Raw genomic sequence first — 27,184 nt, forward strand, 5'->3', positions numbered from 1 at the left:
AAACAGGGCGGTGACACCATTGTGCCATCATTTCCCTTACCAATTCATTTTCAACAAATGAGCCTGTTATATTCCCCACGGCTAAGGCGTATATCTGCACTCCTTTTTAGCAGCATTTGTCTTCATGCAACTTTAATAAGGATAGCAAACGGTGCCATGTACACATTGATATGACTATCATTAGCCGATGGCCTTGTCAAAGCAAAAGAAGACAGAAAAATCTATGAAATAATAATATCTTGTTTCTTCAATTTCCCAGGGATGATTTAGGATGGCCATGTCCTGTGTTTTAAAGCTCTCAGCAACAAATTCCTGTGAAAAATCGATTTGCTTACTTCAAAGGGACATATGAATAGACAGCATCATATCTTCAGACCAAGTCTTTCATTGTGTCCTAATAAATTGAGGCAAAGAGATTCATGAAGGCACCATTTAGTTCTCTACTTTTAAAGTCATTATATTATAGGTGCTTAGCAATTATTGTCATTAAAATGATCTTGAATTAGTTTTTTGAAAAATGTCAAACATCACTTGTCACAGACACGATTAATTTTAGCTTTCACTGATGTGAGACAAGCCAAAGACTTGTGGAAACTTTTTCCTCTCTTAGCATGCATGCCCTTTTTTTAAATGCTGTTCTCTAATATTGAGGGTTTCACGCAACTAAAACAAAGCTTTTTGACAAACTTTCATTTTCAAGGAGATCAAAAACCCAGAATAAGAGATAGATACCATGTAACTACATGAAACTGGGATTTACTCTATAAATTACCGGTAAATAACTTTTTACCAAGTCACATCATAGATTTTATATAGCAACATAGCAAAACCATATGGCCACTGGCAAATAAGACATTTGTTTCTATTTAATATGGAATAAGTTAGTAGGTAGTACCCGTACCCCTAAAATACTTAAATGAATAAACCTTGGTAAACTGGAGACAGGCTCACTGATGGAAAATGGAAGCTAAGACTGTCTGTGGGTGAGAGAACTGAATGGATGAGTAGCTGTACATACATTTTAAGAAGATAATGCTAGCTTTAACAAATAATGGTAAAAAATAGTGCATCCCAGTTTATCTCACACTAGTGTTGCATAGCCTCTAACCAGTAAGGTTGGCAGCCCTCGAATTTGTTGGCCTTTTTTTCCCAAGGTAATGTGTAAGGAGTGCAAAAAAAAAATTTATTTTCAGATATGAGTAAAATTAGCTTTTGTGATTTTTTTCCAATTTCTGAGATGTACACAAAAGATATGCAAACTGTAATTTATAACTGTTTTTGTTAGACGGTTCTTTATGAAAGAAGTAACAATGAAATGACTTTAAAACCTTCCTAATAAGAAACTATAATGAGCTGAATTATGTAAATTAATTCATATTTGTTTGGTTGTCTGGCAACAGAACCAGTGCATGCATACATCTCTTAAAAACGGTGTATAATTCGGAACAAAGAAAAAGAAACAGATGGTAACCTCAGGTGCAACAACCGCAACCAGTCATAAACTGTATGTACTTGTCCTGCTGCTTTGGAAACAATGTCCTCAAATCAGCATGCATAACCCTCACTCTTCTACAGATGCTGGAAGTGGAAGAAAATATAAGTATTGAAGAAGCAGGCAACGCATCATTTCCCTTAAAAATATGTTCTGGCAAAAAAAATTGGTTAAAATAGAAATATGTCCCAGGATAAGAACAGCACAGGTTTAGAACTTTTGGTTTAAAACTTTTGGAATAGGCAACCAAAACTACTTTATTACTTTAATTTTTATTGAGATCAAGGGAAAAGCAATACGCTACATTCTGCATTCATTAGAGGCACCACATTGCACATGCTAATGATTCAGCTTCCTAATGCTCCTTAGTTAGTAATGGCAAACCATAGGGTTCTGTACCATGGGAAGTTCTTTTACATTGCTTTCTCTTTAGAGCTATGTTGATTCTTCATGGCATTCTCTCAACAAGTTGTAAGAGAAGTTGAGATGTTTTTTTCGTCTGCCTATATATACCTGGAATCTTTTCTTTCATCATATCCCCAAGATGCTTTCCTATACAAAGATCTGGTGAATTTGGAGGGTACTAAACACACTGGAGTATGATGAACCAATTGGAGACATTGGTTTTATTTTCCAGCTTTGTATTCTCAAATTCAAGTCAGATATGTATGGTGGACCAATCCTGCCATAATTAAAAATACCTACAGAAATAAATGAAGGACTTAATAATATAAAATTGCTTGAAAAAGTAGCTAATAATATGAATTTGAGCGCCATTAAATGTAGTAAAATAATAAAAATATTTCTTCATCAATTGATCAACTATTCATCTAAAATATAGATTTCAACTTCCACTTTTATATTTACTTTTCTAACTGACTTATTTCTAACCCACTTATTTTCTGTTATTTTTTTATGTCTTTTTTTCTGTTTGTGTATTTATTGCAAGTAGGGTTTTTTTGCTCCATATTTCCACTGCAAACTTATTTATTGTTTCATATTTATTCACACCAACATTTTTTTATTTTAGTTTCATACTGGTTTACACCACAACAAGGATGCTTTTAATCCACCATAAATATTTATTTTCATTTTATCCTAATATATTTCCATTTCTGAAACAGTGATTTGTTTCTGCCTCTAACTTTTCTAACTGTTTTTTACCCAAAGGATTTTCACCTGCCCCTTTTATTTTTTTGCTTCTCCCACTTTTCCACTACATCTATTTCCAATTCTTCTATTTCCACTTGATCAAATGACTGCAGCTGGTAATGTTAAAACGATGCTGGGGAGGGAGGGCTGGCGGCATCACCGGCTTGTGCTTGGATTTTGCCTTCAGGCAAAGGTGTAGTGATGGCTAACGTGAGGAATGCCATGGCAAATGAACTCGGACAAGTTGCTGATTTGTCAGAAGACAACAGTTTCTAACGATCATGTCCTATATTGTTTCGACAGCTTAACAGAGAGAATAATACTGTTAGAAACAAGAACCAAGCAGATCTTAACCCAGCGCTGTTGCAAAGTTTGGATGAGGTAGCTCGCAGCTTGTACTTTACTGCAAAAAAGTTAGTTTTATATTGGATTTTGGTGTAAATAATAAAAACATGTTTTAAAAATGTTGTGTAAATAAATATGAAACAATAAAAAAGGTTGCAGTGGAAATACGGAACAAACCCCCCCCCCCACTTGCAATAAATACACAAAGACAAAATAAAGACTTGAAGAAATATATAACAGAAAATAAGTGGGTTAGAAATAAGTTAGCATAAATACAAGAACAAAACTTAAAATCAAAGTGGAAGTTAAAATCTATATCTTAGATGAATAATTAATCAATTGATAAAGAAATATTTAGTTTTTATTATTTGTCACATTTTAAGGCACATAAATTCATATTATTAGCTACCCTTTTAAGCAGTTTCAAAATATTAAGTCCTTCATTTATTTCTGTATGTATTGTTAATTATGGTCCTCCATAGTTTGGGAGATTATAAACTGATTATAAACTGAACTCCGTACTGCAATTATATAAATTTGGCTTTTTGCCATTTAATTTGAAAATCACTTTAAGATGATCAAATACTATATTGGAATTATTTGATTATCTAGAGATGATATCTGTCGTGAAATTGCAACTTCTGGACTGAATCTAAGTTTCGTAGAAAGATGCCTCATTAGTTAAATCCTTTGCTTGATTGTTTAAAGACAAGTTCTACATTACCACTTATCCTTGGTCAAATGTAGATTAATACGGCTCACGATCCTTACAGTAAGTAAATCACTTCCTACACCAAAAAGCATCTTTTCCAAGCAATTATAAGTCTGAAATGCATTGAAAATATACAACTTCTTTAAATTAAATAGTTGGGAAATAAAAGTTTAAAAATTCAACAGCTTATGGTGCTAAAATATATCTCCTAATGTCAAGTAACAAAAAGTCTAATCATTAAAACAGGTGCAGCAGCATCTTGTAGCAAGTGTCACATTAAAGCTTAATCTTCAAATGAGCAGCACTGTTGTGTGTGACTACAACTCTTCATCATGAAAGCCTTTTACTTGTGAAGAAGCAACACAAAAATTGCAGATAATGTGTGGTTTAACAGTAAAATACATCACACAGCATACAAACCAACTTCAAAGTCAACAGACAGCAAGACCTTGCAGCTGACAATGGCTTGGATGTCCTTGCAAACTTAATGATTCACAGGTCTGGATTTTAATGAGGGTCTTGTTCTCTGGCTCTGCTGTCGATGACAGTGCCAGGACTCGTGCAGGGGTTACAGCATTAATGGCACCACAAGAGTCATTAAAAGAAAGCAAGAACACACAGGAGGTTCTAATATCCCTTACTGCGCACAGGCTGAGGCTCTCTGGTGGGAAACATGAAGACACATCGTTAAGGTAGAGGGCCTCTAGAGGACAAAAAGTGTGATGCTTCATGAGCATGTTTTTCTTGGCTGGGCCCAGGGGAGTGATCTACAAAGAGTTTGTTCAACTGGGAACGCCATGGATGCAGCTGAAAACAAAAGCACAAAATTTCAACAACCCTATTTATACAGAGGATTTCTACTTTCCTAATGAGTGACCAAGGTTGCATGGTTTATCTTTATTGCTTTGGATTAAATATAAACAAGTTTTATTGCCAGTCCTTCAAATATAACCATTCATTTAATTTTACAGAACAGGAATTTATTCTGTACCTGTGTTATTATGACTGAACAATGGTAAACAATATTTTTCATTCATAGACAAAATCTCGGCATGAAGAAGAAATTTTGGGTGGTGCAAAGGAGGCCCATCTATTAAAAAGGTGCTTTGAAGACTAAATTATTTGATCGTTAAAATATCACAATTTACTATCCATGTGAGAAAGAAAACATGGGGGCTTATCTAAATAGATTTTTTGTATGATACTGATAACCCCTACCTTTTTATATTTGAACTGAACATTCAGGAAATTCCAGCTCCTCCTTGATTTGAAGACTATGTACCTATTAATGCAAAATGTCAAACTGACTTTCCATCTCAAGGATGGTTTTTGAAGTGAAAGATTTTCTTCCCTCTTTGCTCGCAGAGAGTTTTAACCATCTTCAAATGTCTGACTGCCTATTCATGTTACTATGACTGCCAATCCTTGATGTCCTTTAACAGCTTAGTTTATGTTTTCATAAGCTGGAGTTATATTGATTTGGACTTGAAATTTAGGAGTGCAAATGTATTTATTTATTTTATTATTTTTTATTTTTTTAGAAGGTGTTAGGTGTTTAGACTTAAGATAGCAACTGGAAAAATGACCAGAAACAGTCTATTCACCGGAACGGGTTGTTACCTTGATTTATCTAAGGGTAAAATTTTTGTAATTTTAGTAATTCAATCAAAACTGGCAGGACATAAATAAGGAGTTAGCATAAGCTTTGTTTCTTGCTTTAGTGTTTTCTTGGAAAGATTTTAAAGGAACCAAATGATTACCAGATATTTTTATGGCAAGAATACCCAGGTATCAAATATTTTTGGATTGTTGAGGGGATAGGTTAAAGCAAATTATTCACAAGGAAGGGTATTGCCAAAAGAGAGCAGCAAATACTATGATTAAAATTTGTGTAAGATATAATAGACTTTTTGATGTTTTGAGGCAAAAATGTAGGTGCATAAAACTCAAATATGCGCTAAGTTTATAAAGAAAGCACTAAGTTGCCAAGGGACTTCTATACTTTGGTAGAAGTCTGTTCCTTCTGTGCTTCTAGACTGGCCGCCTTGCCAGGTGTCAGTTGACCAGGTCATCAAGGCAGGCAGGCAGTGAGTACATCAGTTTAGCTGAGATTAAAGATTAAAAACAGGTCAATTTCACTGAACTTCAAATTTTTACAAAGCAGGAGAATAAATCTAGTGATGGACAATTTGCTCATCTTTAACAAAGTTTGTGACTACGGTACATTATAATGGGTAAAAAGCGACTAGGATAAATAAATTCATCCTTACATAAATCATGAACGGCCAAAGATATAAATAAATGTATAATTAAATGAAATATATTACCATTAATAGTATCAATGAGTATTTGTCATAGACGGGAGAGATGGAGTCAGTATTCAAGGAGAGTAAAACAATGGGAAGTTTCAAAATGTTATGACAAAATTATAAGACAGAACTAAAACAGAAATGCAAGCTGCTGTCCAGAGTCTCCCCGATGCAGCGACCTTATTGAGCAGGCAGGAGACCGATCCAGGTCAGACAAACAGTTCAGAACAGGACTGTTCTGAAATCCAGGAGTCCGTAGCCTGACCAGAAGTTCCGATCCAAACAGTAACAGTGTTGGGATCCTCAGGCTTGCCCACCAGAGGGCGCTGAGGATCCTCCTCTGTTTTATGTTGTTTTTCTGTTGGGACTGGGGTTACTGTTGGGATCTGGAGAGTTACCATCTGTCTCCAGCAGAGTGCGCTGTGGGTCTCCTTGGCTGGAGCCCTCCAGCACACCTGAAGCTCGTCAGCCCATCAGGAGACCTTTCCTACTTAAGCAGCGACCAGACCTGTCCTCAACGCCGCAGTGTTGACTAAGTTTGGTTAGCGAACCTGAGCCTCTGTTACTTGAAAGAATCTTAGTAGTTCTCAAGAGAGAAACCAGATTCTAACCTGCCTCTGTCTTCTTGCTCACAGGAAACCTGATCGAAGTCTGAAGTTCTGGATGAGCTTTGTCTGGAAACCCGCCTGCCTGACCAAGGAAGCCAAACCTGAAGGTCTTAGTCTGGATTCCTCCTTCAGCTCTCAGGGGAGAGCTAGGAAGTTGAACCTGAAAATCTCAGTCTGGATTCCTCCCTCAGCTCTCAGGGAAGAGCTAGGAACCAAACCCACATTTGAGGCTCACTAGCCAGATGCTAGACGCTGCTGCTGCTAACTTCAAGCCTCAGACCTCAGCCTGCCATCTGCCTCCAAACCCTCCTGGTTTCCTCCTACGGCCTGCTAACCTCAAGCCTCAGACCTCAGCCTGCCGTCTGCCTCCGAACCCACCTGGTTCCCTCCTTCGGCCTTCTAACCTCAAGGCTCAAGCCCCTAGTCAGTCACCAGCCTCAGAATCCTCCTTGGACTATCTCCTCTGCTGCTCTACTCAGCTCCAGGCAGGAACCCAGCTTAGACCAGCCCTGGACCTGATGACATTCTGATCAGCTTATTCTAATAAACCTTTGAACCTTTTCCCTGCCTCCTCAGTGTGTGTTCTGCATTTGGGCTAGTAACACAACCCACCATGACAAACAGATAGATCCAGGGTTCCAGGAATCCACAGAGCATTCAGGCAAGTTCAGTTCCAATGAGTTCAGCAGCAAGCTCAGACGGACACGCTCAGATGGAGATGGGCAGGCTCAGTGTTTGAGAGGGACACAGACAAGACATGGTACTAGGATAACTGCAGAACTTTAAACTGTACTCCTCCTTGGAGCCTCTCTGCTTATGCTTTCTCTGCTTTTTGTCAAAGTAGCTTCATGTATCATTTAATAAATAATAGTGCTTTTTTTACACTGCTTCTGAAATTGCTTAAAACTTGTCCTCAACTTGACCCATCAAAACTGGGGGCAGTGCTAACACTGGTTGTCTAACCATGGAGGAATTGTGGAAATAAAATTTAAGGGAAAAGTCAACCTGGAAGGATCTTATCAGCTTCACCTGGACCAACTGCTGTTTCCCTCTCTCAAGCACCAGCCAATCATCTTTCAAGATCCCCTTCATCTAGCTCATGACCTATTACTTTCACCCACCTTCGCCCCATCTCCTCCCTCACTCTCAGACTATTCTCAGTCCCACTCACCCTCTGGCATATTCCACCACCCAGTGTCCGGGTCACTGATCTTTATTCACTGGATTGCTGATAGGTTGAAAACAGCATGTGTGTGTCAAGGTCATAAAGATATTTTTATTTTAAAAGTTTTAAGCCTCCTGAAAATTATTACATCATCTTTGTTTCGATGCTGTAGCGCACATATTGTTTACATTTCAACCCGTCTAACTAGGGAGTACCAAAATGGCGGCTGGTGCCTTCACAACACCATGTACTAACAATGGCCTATCCAGTAAAGAAATAGAGATCAGTGGTTCTGGTCCTGGGGGAAGATTAGTCTAATCCTTTTTCTAGGTTACTCAATCAATGGAGTGTAAATTCACTGCATCAAAGTCTTCAACCGGGGCCGGAGCCCCGGTTGAAGACTATCCCCCTGTAGACACTCTGTTTATTTCATGACCATTGTCCATTCATAGGCTGCTTTAGGACAAATTGCACTTTATGTAACTAAGTTATGCTAAAACTTATTCATGGACACATATCAAACTTCTTTGAGAATGTTTTTCATATTTTTTTCAACCTTTTTCCTCCTGGCATTCCTTATTATTATAAATGTGATTTTAATATGTTATTTTCAAGAATACTACTTCTTTCCAAAGTGTTTTAAAAGCCTCTAGTCTGCATATTTGTATTTCAAGCCAAGTTTAATTATGTGTCCATAATGACGTTAACGATTCTTGATTGTCAAGATTCTTGGTTCCTAAAAATTAATTACAATGACATATTTTCACTGGTTGTAACCACATATTTAGTATGTATTTAATGCTAATAAGCTCCTTCCCTGTAAGCACTGTGAATTTGGTAAAGGAAAATAGTTTTAAGATGCTTTTGTGTGCACACATATATACATTAAAATGTAATCCAGATGAAAAAAGATATTGAGTTATATTTATTTTACATTATACGAAACTACATTTCAGGTCATACAGGTGTGATTCAATATTTAAAAAAAGTAAATTTCATTAATTAAAGTTTGATAAGTTGCAAAATAAATGTATGATGTAATTCAACAAAACAAGAAATCTAGACAGTGGTAAGGTATATTTGCTAGTAGCTGTCTTTATTGTGGTTTTTAAAATGTATGAGCTCCCTGATCATTGGAAATGCAGAATGCTCTGAAAGCAGCAGACTGATTTCCTATAACTGTTACTTCTTATGGTATTTCATCATAATAATCGCAGCTGGAAAAAAAATTTCCCCATCATCACATGACCGTTGCCCTTTGCATATCTGTCAGGCTTTGGTGCAGCACTTAATATTCAATCAGATCAGATCCTGGTTAGGTTACCATGCTGTGCAAAGGGAAAATGGGGGTCAAATTCTTTCCCCAGCACTAATGAGAAACTTCAGTCAACACATGGCTGTCATTTTTTATCCTGTCTTCTACAGCAGATAAGAGACACTGTGAGGGTCTGGATGATAAGGTCTGTCCATTTCCATGTTAAAAAAATTAAAATCATCCAGCTGGGACCAAAGCTGATAGTGATTCAACTACTTTCCATATGGATGTCACTTCAGAAGCAATCAGTCAATGACTAAGATTGAAGTTGCTCAGGGGACTAATCATCCGTCTCTTAAATTAATGTGATGCAGAATTGCTTCATTGATCAAGACATGCCCTCTGCATGTCTGGTGATGATATGTTGTCTCGTTAAGGCTTGAATACAGTAAATATCAACATTTCTTTGCTTCTTTGAATGAAGTAATGCCAAAGTATCTTATTCTCTACATTTTCTGACATAAGTATTCATAACATTTACAGCTATTCTTTTTTTGTGAAATTCAGTTGATTTTAATATGATTCTATTTCATTTGCCATTAGAAATGTACAATACTCTAACTTGTAAAGTAAAAGGAGAGTTGTCTCCTGCTCAACTCACCTGCCTTTAGTGTCGTTCTCCACTTGTCCCGCAGTGTTTCTATACATATATACTTTTGTAAAAGCTATATACATATAAGTATATGCAATATATAATGACAAGGAGAAAGCTTTTTCAGAAACAGAGCTATAAGAAGTCCAGTTTCAAGTTTCTCATAAGCAATGTCAGGGACGGAAATGAAAACATGGAATGAGGAGACAGTTAATAGGCTTTTGTGGCCTAGTGACCTTTACTCACTATATTGTCTAAAAAACAAAGAGGGTAGAGAAAAGAGGGGAGTAGGTCCTGAACTTAAAGTCAAAGTCCACTTGACTTTTTTGAGGAGGAGTACCGGTAGTCTTTGTGCATGGAGTGACTGCTCTACTGTTACTATAACAAATCATCTCTATGGGTTGTCTATTGTGTTGCAGGGATGCTTTATCACCGACAGCAAAGCTAGTCAGACTTATTCAAAATACGGGTAGAGCTACAATGTAGCCCTTATTTCTCTGTATGTAGCTACCGTACATACTAAGAATCCTTGGAAAAAGTGGGGGCTGGCAATAGAGCAATCTGTAGTTGGAGCACTAATGTGTTTTAGCTGCAAAGAGGCTTACACTGTTTCCTCCTAAGCATATTCCAAGTTAGATGCAAATAAATAAACAACCAGTCCTCCACCTGGGCTGTGTTAGTATTAGGCCATTTGAATGTTGATTAGTGTGTTTATGTAATATCTGGAATGACAGAATGGCAAATCCTTGGAGGCTCAAACTGCAATCCTCTGCCTCTCCCTAGGGGTGGCTTTTCGCTTTTAACAAAGAGAGCTTCCCTCGACCCTATTTCAAACCATCTGTCCTCTCCATCCCAAACCTGAATATTTTGGTCATCAAAGGTGTGTCCTTTGTTTTTGAGATCCAAGTCTTAGGATTCAGGTAGACAATCGGGTGGTCACTGATGTACATCTGACTACTGGATAGATCTTCAGAACATCTTCAGAAAAACTGATGAAAGTCCAGTTGCCTCACATTCATGCATGTTTTGTATACTTTCACAAGGCACTAACCTTTACCATGTTGAAACTTGTATTTATAACTGTTGTATATTGTAACCCCACATGTCTTTTCTAGTGCCGATCAAGTTTCTTCAATATAAAACATTTTTCCTCAAATTTTTACTATTCATATCCTTTTTTTTCCAACAATACACACTTTATAAAGAACCTAAGGAACTTTTTTTCTTATAAATAAAACAATGCATGATGTCAACATAATGAAATATTGGTTTGTAATAGTTTAGCATTTTAGAATGGACCTCAGTTAAAAGGACTCGCAAAAAAATTAGTGTGTGATCATCTTATTGCAGTGTTTTTTCAGCGAACGTATAGGAATACATTTGTGGCATTCAGCAGTGCATTAGAGGGGACGAACCATCCATCTGGGCTTGACAGTTCATTTAAAAACACCCTTTGGTTGTAAAACTCAATCAGTTTAGAGCCATTTTAATACGCTGGGCATTTTGCCATTGCTGCAAAAGGTATCAGTCTAACGCGACTTAATTCTTAGAGAGAATGACTAACATCGTACTGTATCATAATGTCTTTAAACTGTGGCACAATAAAATGCTTCTTCTGAATTCAATGACACAATGGATATCTTTCATATGAGGTGTGTTAGACCAGGAATATGGTGCATTCAGAATAACCAGAGCAGAAGCAGGGCTGTCTTCATAATTTATAACCCTATTCACTACATTGCCCTTATGCTGTTTTAACATTGCGTGCTGGTGTGGGGTGTAACTGTCAAAGTAATCATAAGGAGATAAGAGCTCTGATCATTTCAATTGCTTAAATTGAGTGCTCTTCTTTCCTGTGTGCCTCACAAACACAGACTAAGACATATAGCTGAGGTAAGGGGTTTTAAAAGGCACCTAAATTAGTAATGTCCTAGTCGCCATGTTTTTGAATGGTTATTTTAGAGCAACCCACTGCACTACACTAGTCATGTCACAGGTCTCTGCTTTTACATGACTTTCTAGGTTTTATGTACTGTCCATTATAAAAGATGTAGGTAAAAGCATATCCTTGGATTGCGTCAATATTTGTTGTTTGTCTAGCTGTAGCATGGATATGCTTCAATATATAAAATTTAGAACACTATAGTTGCCATTTGCAAAGTTCTGAGTCTGGAAGTTTTTGAGTCAATAGTGAAAGAGCTACATTCATTTTTACAAAGCAAATTTAATATCAATCAACTGAATAAAGGTTAACTCAGCTAACCACTAAACTAAGCTGTAGCAGCACACAAGAAAATCTAAAGTGGAAACAATTCAAAGGAGTAGAACCATGGCAAAAAGAATCATAGAGCAGCAGTGTGTCCAACCTAACCATTTTCTTCCTTTATTAAGCAGATATTGAGACTGTTTCAGAGAATAAAGTCACTAATAACAAGGCAAGCTTTTGTGTAAATACAGGAAGTTTTTGAGGCTCTGATATAAATGCATTCATCCTTCTTACGTTCACCAAACTACAGCAGGTGTTGTAGTGGGCTTTCCCTCATCCCAGAGCCCTCCCAGTCCTCCTGCAGGAGTCCTTTCCAGCTACAGTCAGAGAAAGAGATTCAAGTGACTATATATATATTTCTTTTTCATTTTTCTGTTTTTGGTCATTTTAAGATTGTTAATGCAGACTAGTTTCTATAAATTATTTTGAAAATATGAGCTGAACCATAAGATAAACAGCCAAACCACAATGCCAGTGCTCAATTTTACACGTAGATATCCTAAATTAACAAGAAAAGTTTTGGTATGTGACATTTAAGAAATGAAATAAAATAAAATCAAGACTTGATGGCATAAAAGTTTTTTAAACAGTCATCTTAGTGTTTTGTTTTTTTCTTGCCCGTTTCCAATGTTTTCCATTAACTTACAGCATCTATCGCAGTAACATACACAACTATGGAGATATAGAGTGAAGATTGCAAAAATTTATGACAGGGATTGGCTACTCCTGCTGCTGGGTAGTGTTGGGAATAACTCGTTATAACTCACGTTACAGTAACTACTTTACTTTTGCAGTAACTAGCACTATAACTAATTATTTTGTGAAAGTCAATAACATGTTAGTCATTTCTATGGTTTAAATGGATTTAGTTATTCCTTACCTAACACGAATAAATAAGGACTACAGTTTCCTGGTGTAAGCACATGGGGTAGACATAACAGTGAAGTGAAACTTTAGCATGAACAGAGAGGAGTGAAGATGGCTGAGAGCCACCGATTCAATGACAGCGTTCATATGGAAAAAGCGTCAGTGATTGATGTTTCTGTGATTTGCTCATTATGTTTGAGAACACAGACTATATGTTAGTTAAATGCTGTATTTTAAAGAATCTCCACCCATCATCTTAACACTACCTACAGCTGCTGCTTTTATCAACACATGTTCTGTGCGTTCTCAGGGCTATAATGATTTTAATTACATGGTTCAATTTTTTCACTCAAAATTCCTGGGGTGATACAGTCCTGCTAGTATTTTATTTCCTGTAATAGCATAGACCCTGTTGAATTCTATTGCAAAGTATATTTGTTTTTGTTAAATTGCTTTAAAAGCATTATATTTTAGTACCTCATACCTATGTAATAGCCAGCTGTAGGCTGTTTGTGTGCAAAAATATAAAGTTCTACAGTATCTTATTTTCCTTTTATTATAAACAACATAATCACATCTACGTAATTAAAGTTTAGTGCAACTCACTTGTCAAACTACAAATACCAAAATAGTTCAGAAAAGTTTTTAATGTTTTCATGTTTCTACACCTATTAAATATTTAATTCATTATCTAATAACAACCGTCTTAGATTCCATAATTTAACCTCTAGTTGTATTTGAAATTCCAATAACAAGAAAAATGTCCAAATTCTTTTACATTTTAAATCATAAAACTGCATAGTAACTGCATAGTTACTTTGGCTGGAAACAAGTTACTTTCACTGAGCAGTAATTGTGTTACTAACTCAGTTACTTAGTTACTTTTTGGAGAAGTAACTAGTAACTATTTCTAGTTACTTTATAAAGAAATATTCCCAACACTATACAATGAGGCAGTCATTTAATTATTTTGGATAATCCATCACATTGATGGCAAACGATCTTGACTATATATAGATGACGCTACTTCACCTGACAGTAGAATACAGGTAGCAACAGGTCAAACAAGAGGTTAGAGAATGCACATAAAAACAGATATTTTACATCACAGAATATAAGATTAATCACTATCTACAAATTAAAAATATAATTTGTAAATACCAATAAAACAAAAGCACACCACGTTACATATAACAATGATTAATATAACAAAGATGTTTGTCTCTGTGCTTTAATAGAAAAGTGATTTAAAGTATATTGGGTAAATACATAATAAAGTCCCACTATTCAGGACATGTTTGATTTTAATCACTCAATAACTTTCATTTATATTGAAGCTCCAAGGCTTTGGCTCAGTTTATTTCTTTAACTTACATAGCTCATTCCAACAAAGAGATTGCCACAACTATGTTTTTTTTTTTTTCTTTCATTTGTGGAACATTAAAATCTTTTAACTTTAAAATGTTGAAGCGATCTAAATTTAACTTATTCCACATTCTGATACCTGAAAGGTACAGCAAAGGTTTCAAATCAGCCAAAAGGGGATGAAACATTTCTCTCCCTGGAGTGACTCTCCATTGAATAATTGATTACTTATCAGTCACAGTGAAAAGAAAACCTATTGAGACTGAAAAAGAAATGAAATGGAGAAAAAAGAGAAGTTGTGTATCTTTTAGTCCCCTTTTGGCTTCCGTTGATCTAATATTGATTGCCTGACATTGGTCAAATATCCCATTCTGCATTGTGAACACCGTGTGTAGAGAAGGAGGGAAGAGGCGGTCTGACAGGACAAGGTGCATGAGAAAGGCTGATTACAACAGTCACTCACCAGGGTATCATTGATCTCTAAGCCTTTTTCTGTGATTGAGATGACGCAAAGGCTGTGATTGTTAACACTGGCTTTACGTGCAGTCTCAATATATCCCAAGCAACACACTGTGGATCAGTTATATGTTTCACATTTATATTTTTTAAAATACATTGCCAGAACTGAGGTTTTTCTTTTTACAAATACTTTTTGAAGCATATGTGTTATTTTCTTTGTTTTAGGAACCACAAAAGGTTTAATGTGAGAGAATATATAGATCTAAGAATTATACTTTGTCTTTTGTGAATATACTTTTAAATTCACAAATAAACCAGAGAACAAAAACAACAAACAAAATTATTACATTATGCATTTGTGCTTTGCCAGTGTTTTGTTGCTATTCTCTTTGCCCAAAAAGGAAAAACAATGTCAGGAGCTCTTATTTCAATGACATCTTGGATCAAAAGAATGGAGAATAGCCTTATTTCCTTTGTTAAAGGACAGTTAGTGGCTTTGCCAGTAAATCTGTACGGGTTGTTTTTTGCCCCCTTTGTTTCTCGTCCACCAAAGAAAGTTAAAACTGAAAATTTTATCAGTGTTTATAAAGGATGCACTAAAGTTTATAATGTCATGATATTTTAGGTAAACACTATTACAAGGGATATTATCTTAAGTGTGTGTATCTTTTTTCCTCCTATGATGAAAGAGTTGAGTTAAATATTGTAAATAGCCTGGTCAATGAGAAGATGTCGCTACTAAATAATGTCATCCTGGTGTTGTTGTATCCTGAGGTTCATGATCTTAAGCTAGCTCAGCGAAAACAAAGCAAACTCTTTTTATAATGTTTACAATAAGAAACGACTACATGCTTTTGTGCAAACAAAATAGAAAACAAGTGGAAATGATTGGCAATTAGCTAGATTCACTCATTAAGGGAGTAGTTCTGCAGGTGGGGACCACAGACCACTTCTGACTACCTATGCTTTCTGGCTGATGTTTTGGTCACTTTTGAATGTAGTGCTTTCACACTCGTCATAGCATGAGATTCTCTACAACCCACACAAGTGTCTCAAGTACTGAAGCTCATCTAGCATGGCACATTAATGTGAGCTGTGGCAAGAAGGGTTGCTGTGTCTGTAAGGTAGTGTTCAGAGGCTAGAGGCACTATCAGAGGCAGGCCAGTACACCAGGAGATGTGGATGAGGCCGAAGGAGGGCAGCAGCCCAGCAGCAGAACCGCTACCTCCACATTTCTGCAAGGAGGAACAGGAGGAGCACTGCCAGAGCCCTGCAAAACAATCTCTAGCAGGCCACAAATGTGCCTACACGTCAAATTCTAGTTTGTTATCCACAAAAAAGTGATATGTTCTAACAAAATACTAATATTTGGCCTTTAAGTACTGCATTTTTACCATCACGTAGATCACTTTGCATTATAAATAACTATTTGTGAACATTATGTCCAAAGTGCAGTGTCTTACTACTTTTTCTTTCATACCTTCTAGATATGTTCCACAATTACATACTGTACTGTAAGTAATTATGCTGGTGTTTAACACCTCCATACAACAGGTTGCTGACTTCTCATTCTTACTGATTAGTATATCATGCCCTTATTAGTAAATTGTAATTTCTGGGCACAATTAAGTACTTTGTGGCCACCAATCAGTATTTCATTGCAACATAATATTATTTTGTGCACATGTTGTATTTTGTATTTATATCCATGACAGTTCATTGGCACTGTACTAAAGTAGTGTATTACATAAATTACTGTGATATCAGAGGATCAGTACTACAATACCAGCATTTGTTATTCAAATAAAAATAAAACCCTGGAAACACTTAAATTGTACTTATCACTCAAATTTATCATGTCAACCTTAACAGCATTGCAATAAAATACTAGATGTTACGCCACCATAGAAAGGTTGCACTTTCTCTTACCTTTGTAGAAGCACTCTTCGCTGTGCATGATGGTGATCCTGTGTCCTTGTAGACAGGATGCTCTGTGGAGCTCGCAATGGTTTTGGTAAAGCTTTCCATCTGACCCACACACAGGTTTGTAGTGTGGTTTGCAATGATCCAAGCATCTGCACTCCCCTTGGTCAGTCTCATGGTTGACCACACAATGGCGTCCCAGGCCACAGTACTTATGCTCACATGGACCTGGATTGCTCCTGTGTCCCATAAAACCTAAAGAGAACACAAAAGGATGAAAAGTAAATCAATTGTTTGATGCATTTATATATCCACTAAAAAAATTGATTCAAGCTTCTATTGATGAATAAAATAAATATAAATGAATATTAAATGAGAAGAATACTGTGTACTGTATTTCAAGCAATTCAAATGCTCATTGCTAGTAATATCAGTATTGGAAGGTTTAGTTCTCAGGCCCCCTGTCAGTCATATGCATAATCTATGCCAGAAACTGAATTTAGACCATCCATACAAAATATCCCCCCAAAAAACAAACACATTATTTGGATATACCGAGGCACCACTGAAATAATATATTTATTTTACATAATTGCTTTACTTTTACTGCGAGAGAAAACTACCATTGGTCGATAATGTTTTTTTCCTATGTAATAGTTTTTAGTTTGTTCTTTTTTGGTGGATTAATGAATTTTCCAAAGTCTTTAACTGGTAAGTCAAATTGCAATAATACATTTTCACTGAACACAGTCAAACAAAGGAAGAGTGAGAGGTCCCCTACAAAGACGACAAATTCTTCTCATTCAGACATGGCCTTGCAACTTAAAGTCTGTCTTCTGGTGTATTAAAAGTATTTTTCATTAAAAGTGCCAGGCTGTCAAATTAATACAAATATAATAAATCTTTTATCGTTCCACTCATTGTAAAAGGACCATTAAAAAGAGGATTAAAGGTTTTGGAAAACTTGGGGATCACCGTTTTCAAAACCTAACCTATACACCTACTGTAAGAATGAGCCAGAAACCACATTTAAACGCAGTCAATGACTGCCATAGGTTTTTTATGGTTTATGTAAGTGTAGTAAATGGATGGCTTTTAAAGCATGAGTAGATGGATAATGGATAAGGCCACAGATGGAAAGTTGGTTTGAGAGGAGTGAAAATGTGGACAATGAGAAAGGTAAGCTAGGAGCAGTAAACGATTCCAGCAGACACACTGAACAAAATCATCAAAGTTTATATTCTACAAATAACTCCTCAAATAACCAATTTATGAATCCAGTAATATTAATGCTGTAGCATATATATAGTGTCTCACTAAGCAGCGCTATGGTTACATCTAAAATAAACCATAAAGAGCACTAATTAATGGCACTTATTAACATTTGAAGTAGCAGCTAAAGTTGTAGAAGTAATATAACTCACAAAGATATGATCTAAAGAATATATACAAAAATATAATCATTAAATCACAACTGCACAGTTTCCCTGAAATATGAGTGACTGTAAAAATAATAATAAAAAAGAAGTTTAATGGAGGTATATAAGTGGAACAATGATGAGGAGTATAAAAATGCACAGAACCAATAAATTATGCTGAAAGGATGGAAGAGAAGCGATTTCTGTCATAATACTTTAAATTTACAGTAAGAACAGAAGGATGTTTTTGTAGAAATTATTTATTAGACTAAAATTTTGCTTGGTCCAAGGTGTTTTAAGATAAATATGAGTATATTTTCTATGGGCACTAAGAAGCAAGGACAGAAGGTTGTAATTTAGACAGAAAATTTGATGTACTTATTCTGGGAAGCACAGATCAATCAATGTATTTCAGAATACAATTTGCAACTGTCACCTTTACCAGTTTTTATAATCACATTGCATTGATTGAAAAAAATAGATTAAACCAAGTAAAACTTTGGTTATATATATATATTTTTTTTTTTTTGCTTTGGATATATTTATAGGTTTTTGACAAAGCCTCAGAGATAACCCTTTACTATAAGGCAGCTTTATTGTAATGAGCCTCACAGGCCTACTGATAGAAGTGTGAAAAAAATATTTCGCCCAAATTAGGAGGCCACACTATTTACTTTTGGCTTGATAACAGTTATTAAAAAAAAAATAAAAAAATATGTGAAAAACACAAGGCTGTAGAGATACATGTACATATACACATGCTCATGTATCCTGCCTGCATTAAAATACTGGAAAACCTAAGTGGGTTGGTCTGTGGTGCAGTCCAGCAATGTTCATTGTCATTCATTATTTTGTTTTCTTGTTTTCTTTTACTTTTTTTCTAATCATTAAAAAAGGTGTGGGAAAAATGGAAACGCTAAAAGATGATAGCTAAATTTAGCAAAATAAAGTATCCCTTATGATTAGGTTGCAACAGCAACATACAACTGTTTCTGCTTTCTTTTTTACACAATTCTGGATCAGACTCACTCTATACATGATTATTTAACTTGAAAAAAGGAACTGGTCTTGTATTGGATCTCAGAATTTCAGAGTCAGTTTGCAGGACATTGCTGCTTGATTATATTATCCTCAGGTCTATGCCTTTGACCAGATTATGCCTAAAAAAGAGGAACATTCACCCATGTATACTAATAAAGAACTTTTGTGAATCATGCAAGTGGTTAGGAGAGAGTATACAATATACCCACAAACTATTCCAAAAACTTGCCCTTCAAATGTAACTACTGACTTATTAATTTATGCCCTCAATCCAGCATTTAAATGAACACTTTAGGTGGAATGACTTAAGTAGGAGTCGCCTCTGTGAGGGAAAAACAAACATCTTGAATCAAAGCGACCCTTAGAAACAGCAAGGACAGAAACCTTGACGACTCTCTTTAACTTAAAAGGTGGAGACATAAAATAATAGAAACAAGTTGAACAGTTTAGAAAATGCTGTAGGTATGCTACTAAAGCTTGAAGCAGCTGCATATTTTTTTTACATTTCAGATTCCTAAAGCGTAATTCTATTCATTGAATGTTGCATAAGGAGTTCTTTTCAAAAATATTTTCTCTGTGGATTGCTCTTCTCTTGTGGCCTAACTTTTTGATCTTTATAAACATAATAAACCTTGACAGGCGACAGTTTAGCTCACAAACCGTAAACCATATTTTCACACTTTAGATACTTCTTTTGAGTATACCTCAAGGGAGGAAGGGATATGAAGGAACCGCAAATAACATAAACAAACCTTTACCCCTTCAAGATGAACTGGCACAACTTAGTCTTTCATTGTGTAAGAGTGGAACTCAACAAACAGTTCAGTTTAAAAGTAAACCTCTAAATAGGTTGACCACACAGAATGAATCTCAAGAATCTATATTAATCGTCCATATAAAGACAATTACTATAAAAAGGTGCTCACTAAGTCAATTGGCACCATAAGTAAATGTAATAATTTATCATAAATAAAAAAATGTTATGTAAAAATAAGATTTATAACGATTTCTAATACTTTAGGAAGAGAAAAATTGGATGAACATATATTTTGCTAAATATTCTTGCTAGAAAGTTATTGAAATTGAGCATCCTCCGTTAAAGATTTGTCATCTGATAACAGAGCTCTTTGGACCCGAAGACTGGGAATTCATAGAATTATATGCAAAACAAGGAAACATTCACCACCACAGATAAATGTCATTACTGCAAAGTGGTTTTATGTGTCATATGATTCATTCAGTGATATATCTGATCCTCTCAGATTACATAGACCAGTTATTGAAAGGCTCTCTATAGTTATGCTGCTATAGGCTTAGACTGCTTGAGGACATGATGACCCATTTTACTCATTCTGCTTCATTCTATCTCTATTCTTAAATTTGAGTAAATTTGTTAGTTCAATCTCTAACATTATAGTCTCTCTGCTTTTCCTCATAGTAGTTTCATCTGGTCTGTTCCTTTTTGGCTGTGACTCAATCCTGGAGAGAAATAATAGCTGTTTTTCAGTGTATTCCTGGTTCTCTGACTATATATGCTTTCTTTCGTCCTCTGACATGGGAGCTGGCTCGGAGCCCGTCTGGTTGGCTGTGTGTTTCCTGGACGGGGCCGCCTGTGGAGCTGGTTGACGGTTGTCTTTTGTATCTCAGCTTCTTTCTGTATGTCTGCTTCTGTCTCCTTCAAACCCAGCTGGCCTCAGCAGATGGCCGATCACACTGAGCCTGGTTGTGCTGGAGGTTTTTTCCTGTTAAAGGAGAGTTTTTCCTCTCCACTGTTGCTACAAGGATGCTTGGTGTGAGGGATTGCTTCAAAGTCAATGAGCGATGCAATCAATTGGTTTTCCTTAGATACAAAAAATGTAATCAATCTGGCTGTATGATCTGGTTGAATTGTCTCTTTAAAGTGCCTTATAATGTGTTGTGAAAAGGCGCTATATAAATAAACTGAATTCAATTTAATAATTAGCAGACACTACACATAGAAAAAAACACATACTTACTTACATACATATATATATATATATATATATATATATATATATATATATATATATATATATATATATATATATATTTTTTTATTTTTTTTTTTAAAGCAAAACAAAAAAAGATCTGCATGCCTTTTGTGGGTGTTTAAACAAAAAGCTTGAAAAGGACTTTTTTCCTCTGAAAAACAAAAAAGAAACCCTAATTTGGAGAGCTTCGTGATTGTCAATATAAAGCGCTCAGAAAAAAAAAAGCTTGTTTTTCCCAGTTGGATATGAGTATAAACAGAGTGATTTAAAATGTCTCAATTACATTGCTAACATCTCCCCAAACATAGCCCTGCCTTATCCTCCAGCAATCAGAGAGGATTTATACGACATGCAAGTGTGAACGCTCTGACCTGATTTGAGTCAATCAATTTGCTAGTTTATTAATTCCCCATGGTGCCACGGAGTAATGATTATTCAGTGAATTTTGCTGCACAGCCAGGCATCCTTTGCCACCAGCAGGGTCAGCGAAGGGCACAGTCATTTGTTGTCAGCATGCACATCCAGCTGTCTGCTCAGCTGACACCCGATACAAATAAGGAATCATGGACAGCCAGTCATTTACTGCTTAACCCTCTCATTTTTTTAATTACAGAATTTATTTTCTGTTTTGTAAGGATTAACAATATTTACTGTCATTATGAAACCGTACTGACTCATTTTGTTATCATTTTATGTAGTGACGAAGGTTTTATAGACATCTAGAGTGTGCACATGCAAGAAATACACTACAATATTTAGAGTATCATATGTTCAAATAAAATCAAAAAGCCAAGAGTTGTAGATTTCATTAATTACTTTTAATTGTATATACATCTAGGTGGGGATCTGGAGATTTTGGAGGCTTTTGAAAACCTTACTTTTGTGTTAGTAATTTTTAAGGATATTTAAGTGCCTAGTTTATCGAGAAGACTTTTAAACAGAGCTATTATTGCTGTTGACATATGCGGGGCGATCAACCAGAATTGAACAAAACACCTTGGCTTTACAATGGAAACAGATACATTTCACATCCCATGCCCACAATAATACTTTACAGCATGTTTAAAACAGTGTAGCAAAAAATCAAGTAAAATGGTCTGTAAGAGTAGCTCCCCTTCAAACCTTTTGACCTTTAGTCACATTACAGCTGCACACAGTAGATTAATCCCAGCCAGTTTAGTCAGAAATTATAAATTGCATTTATGTCTAGACTTTTGTTGGGTCAGTCAAACACGTGAATATGCTTGTCCAGAAACACATCAGCTCAGGCTGAGTCATTTTAATTGTATCATATTGAACTTTATTTAGTATAAAAACAATGTAGATTTTCATATAAAAACAAATGAGCTATTTACATTTTAAAATTATGCCCCATAAAAGCATTCCAATATAATACACATCATCTTATAGCTATAATGGAACCAAATGTGTAAATTTCATTTATCACTCAAAACATGGTAGGGAACAAACTAAAGTCAGACTACTGCCCAACTGCCTAAAACATTAAGTGCTTAATGACTTTTTTTTTTTTTATAATCTGAAGGTGAAAAACAAATAAACAATTAAAACCCTAACCTTATGACTCGTTAAGCTTTTTTTTTTTTTTTACCAAAGTTTAATACACAAAATAGAGACAGTTGTTTTGCATTAAAGCATCTAAAAATGGCAGTCCATAAAAAAATAATAACACAGGCAATTGTAAGTTGGCAACAAAAGGGTTTTCATGTCGACTGAATTATAATGACAACTATGAATGACATTTTACTCATAGAATGTTGGAGTTGACCTCTTCTAGAACTTTTTTTTTCTTTGTTTTGCATTTTGTTTTGTTTTCACAGTCTGCTTAGGTTGACATTATGGTAATTATAGTTATCTAAATATTGAGATGAAAATATATTATTCGGGTATGAAAATAGCTTTTAGTCTGTCTAAACAGAGAATCAGGGTTTTGAATATTTTGTTGAGCAATTCATCCCTCTATGCACCTGTAATGTAAAGTGCTAATAGAAATTCTTATACAAATACTATATTTGTGTGACAGTAAAGCAGATGTACTTTGCATGGCCAATGAATTCAGATATCTGAAAATAAATACAGAAGTATCATCTTGAAAGATGCTTTGTCTGAATCATTTTAAGATGCATCTTCCTAATCACAACTTTCTGTCTGGATTAAAATGCTCACATCCAGTTTGGTGGTATCGCTGGACGGCTTTCACGTCTTTTTGACAAGTATGAGATTTATGTTTTTTGCCATGTTTTTTTTCCTATCCCTCTTGGAGCAGAGACTGCTGGTCTTGCGTTTATCTGATATCTTCCATCATAACTCCTCAGAGTCCTTTGAGCGAGAGATGAGTGTAGTAAACAACACTTAAGGGCTCTGGTTCCACTCAGTCTACAAAGTTAAACCGGCTCTTAAAAGAGGAGTGAAAAAAAAAACACTCAACAGAAATAATACTGCTTGTAAATCTAATTTTCTCATAGCCACTGACTCTTCACATACAGGTTATATAACCTGGTTTCCTTGAACAGTTGTTAGATTTTTTTAATTGAGGATTTGCTAATGTGAAGCTTCTTGAGCAGCTCTGAGAGTTAGCTGTGTTGTTATTCAACCTGTTCTCATGTGAAGAGCAACAAGATGAACAAATGTTTGTCATCATTAAGTCAGCCATCACCAACATTTCCTGTTATAATATACTTGAATTTAATTGGGAGATGGAACCAATCTTAAAAATGGCAGGGCATTAACATCAGCTATTGGTTGACAATTACTTGTGACATTTTTAGTGTGAGGAATTTAATAATGCAATTTATGTGCCGACAGCGCGAGCTGTACGAGCGCACTGTTGCATAGATGTGGTGTCAGAACATCAGTAACACAAAGTACCTGCAAATATCTGTGATGTAAAAACAAACAATGCCAACAGGGTAAAAGCAGAGTCTAACCTAAAGCACCACAAAGTTCCACCTTAGGAGCATCAAATAACTGGCTACTTATTAACTTGTCCCTGGTTCACTGTCATTTCTTCCTTCAACCACTCTAAGAGATTTTATTAAAAGGGTCATAGAATGCAAAACCGAATTTACATGATCAGATAAATAATGATAGTTCAGTGGGTGAAATGGACGTACAGAGAAGTTCAAACCCCATTTCTTTGCAAATCTTACAATTCAAAACTTCCACTATAAAACAGGTGAATCCAAAGGAAACGGGCCGGTAAGGCAGGCGGAGGAAAGCACAGGGCTGCCTGTGTCCAGGCTACTGTCAACGTGTCGCATTTGGTCGCTCTGTCCCCCGCTGGCTCCCTGCCCCCGTCCGCCGGGGTTCCTGTACCAGCCCCATAGCTGACAACTTGGTTCGACTGCATGGTGTGTTTCGACAACGTGCTGCACTGTAGTCGACCAAAATGAAATTGAAATTCCCCATGGACATTTTTTTAGGTATGAAAAGTAAGACATGTCTATGAAAAAGGGGACGTCTGGTCACCCTACCATATCAAAAATTTCGATATTTCAGTGAGTGAGTGCTTGTTGCTATGATGTGTCTTTGCGCAGCAGCATCGCTCGTTGTAAACCAACCAATCAGTGCACAGCTCATCTAAATATCAATGAGCATACTATAAAATGGGAAATAATGTTAAATGGCATGTACTTATATAGCGCCTTTATTCAAGTTAGGAGACTTGACCAAAGCGCTTTACACTACATTCATTCACCCATTCACGCACACACTCACACACTGATGGTGGCATAAAAGGAAGAAAACCTGTCGTTTCATTCTAGGATTTTTAACCAGGCTTGCATTAGGGCTCATAGAACAGCAAATATGCGATTTTCAACCCAACCGATGTTACACACCCTATTCAGAGACCTTAAGGACCAGCACCAAATACCCTATATAATCATTCTATGACTCCTTTAATACAGACTGGGAACCTCCAATCATCATTATTTGGACCTATTCAAACTCAAATTCTTATGCTTCCCATTTAATCTACTTATAAAAGTCAGATTTAAGGATAAAATGTTTACTTGCTGTCTGATGTATCACACCCACTAACAGCTTCATTGATGGAGAGATATTTAGGATTATTCCTTTCATCTGTTGTCAGTCATACATTACAGCCATCCTTCTACTGTGTATTTTATGTTTTAGGTAAGACAGAATAAAGACCTCAATTTTAAAATAAAATACTTTCATATTTTGTAAACATCTTTTTACCAATAAAACTATTCATGGTTTTTATATGGTATATCAGAGATCAATCCATGAGGTTAAATGTGTCTTTCTGTCAAGATAGTAATAAAGGTGTTGCTTTATCTGCTGAAACATTCTTCTTTCACCCCACCACCTGGTAATTGCAAGAGTGTGACAACGCTTTCACTCCTGGTGGCATAAACAACTCTTGAACAATTTATGAAAGTCTATTTGAGGCATGAGCTCTCTCAGCCCTTTGAAGCAGAATAACACTCTTTGTTTGAAACATTGATGATATTGCTTACCCCCAAGTGGGCTCCCGTACAGAGCACTTCGACAAGAATGCATAATAAAAAGTTTTAAAAATTACTTTGTACTTAGCCGTCTATTTTTGGATATTTCAAATGATTTTTATGCAGTAAAACTCTGATACAGTAGTAAAAGAACGCAAACCATGCCAGTTTGCCTATATTAAAAAAGGAGTGTAGCAATATGTATATATAAAAAAAACAACAAGCTACACACACACACAGATATATATTTCAGTCATGTGAATAAAGTCTCCCCAGGTTGAAAAAAAATAATACTTATACACACAAATACATCCTGACAAAGGTGATTTAAAAAACAGAAGAACTAATTCCTTAGTGGGCCATTACAGTTCTGTTTAAAGTGTCTGGTGAAAATAAATAAAATAAATTATATTTAGGGGAGCTCAGGGAAGAAGCTAAATTTAAACAGCTGTTTTTTGTTTTTCTATGACAAATGAACAGGGAATGTTTTAGAGCACAGTTAGACACTACCAGGCATGCAAAGTATTCAATGATCTTGGAGGGCGGGAATCAATTTCAGAGTTGAAAGTGGTCTCCTCATCAAAAGGACTTTGATAATGCAAGGCCGAATTATATATAACAAATTTCAGTAGCAAGACAGTACAACGTGCTTTATATAAAAGGAAAAATAAATATGAAATGGGAAGTATGTTGTATTAGATAAAGGTTATCAATGAGCACAAGTAATTAGAGAAGCAAAATTATTAGATGGTTTTAAAAAAAATGGGTTGCTCAGTGGAACACTGGGTAGCACTGCTGCTTTGAAGCAAGAAGGTTCAGGGTTTGATTCCCATCCTGGGGTCTTTATGCATGAGGTTGCATGTTCTCCCTTAGCATGTGTGGGTTCTCTCAGGGTCCTCAGGCTTCCTCCCACAGTCCAAAAACATGAATGTTAGGTTAATTGGCTTCTATAAATTCAATTTAGGTCTGAGTGTGTGTGTAAATGGTTGTTTGTCCTGTTTGTCTTGTGTTGCCCTGCAATAGACTGGCGACCTGTCCAGAGTGTACCCTGCCTCTCGCCCGTAGACAGATGGAGATAGGCACCAGCACCCCTTGCAACCCCAACTGGGATAATCGTGACAGAAAATGGATGGATGGATGATTATAGAAAAAAAAAGACTGATAAGAAAAAAAAGGAGAGTTGCACTACAAACCTTACTAAGTCAAGGCTGGCTTTTATTTTAAGCATTTCATAAACGGTAAGGCACCCAGCAAATTCACTCAGATGGTCTCCAGTTAATAAGCCAAATATGAACCTTAAAACTGGCCGAGTATGATATTGTTTTCATTTCTTGACAGCCCAGACATTGCCCCATGAACTGGATGTGTGTGACTCGCATTAACACTATATAATGGACTACTGTGTTATGAGAAGATATATGACGTTATCTTACTGATATTCATATTTCCCTTAGATTATTTGCCATATATCCTTTCCTGTCATTATAGTAATAGGGAAGACCTCCCATAACCGAAAAATCCTGACTTGATGTTTTGGCTATTAGCTGAAGTAAGCGACATGGAGTGGCAAATTTTTATTTATTATTTTTTTTTTCATCCCTCTTTCAAAGCATTTGTTTGTGAACATCATCGTAGTTAAAGGTGTGTTTTTTT

The 27,184-nt window shown here is 35.9% G+C and overlaps 1 protein-coding gene across 2 annotated transcripts in view; it reads right to left on the bottom strand.

The window, feature by feature from the left end:
* Positions 1 to 27,184, bottom strand: part of fstl5 (follistatin-like 5) — a 294,437-nt gene that overhangs the window by 186,379 nt on the left and 80,874 nt on the right. For both annotated transcript variants that reach the window (XM_038300837.1, XM_038300838.1), the window contains exon 4: positions 16,577 to 16,825. In XM_038300837.1, coding sequence (XP_038156765.1) covers positions 16,577 to 16,825 — 249 coding nt within the window. The remainder of the gene's footprint in view (positions 1 to 16,576; positions 16,826 to 27,184) is intronic.

Source organism: Cyprinodon tularosa, unplaced genomic scaffold (assembly GCF_016077235.1).
Source record: "Cyprinodon tularosa strain WSP-4 unplaced genomic scaffold, ASM1607723v1 ctg458, whole genome shotgun sequence".
NCBI lineage: Eukaryota > Metazoa > Chordata > Actinopteri > Cyprinodontiformes > Cyprinodontidae > Cyprinodon > Cyprinodon tularosa.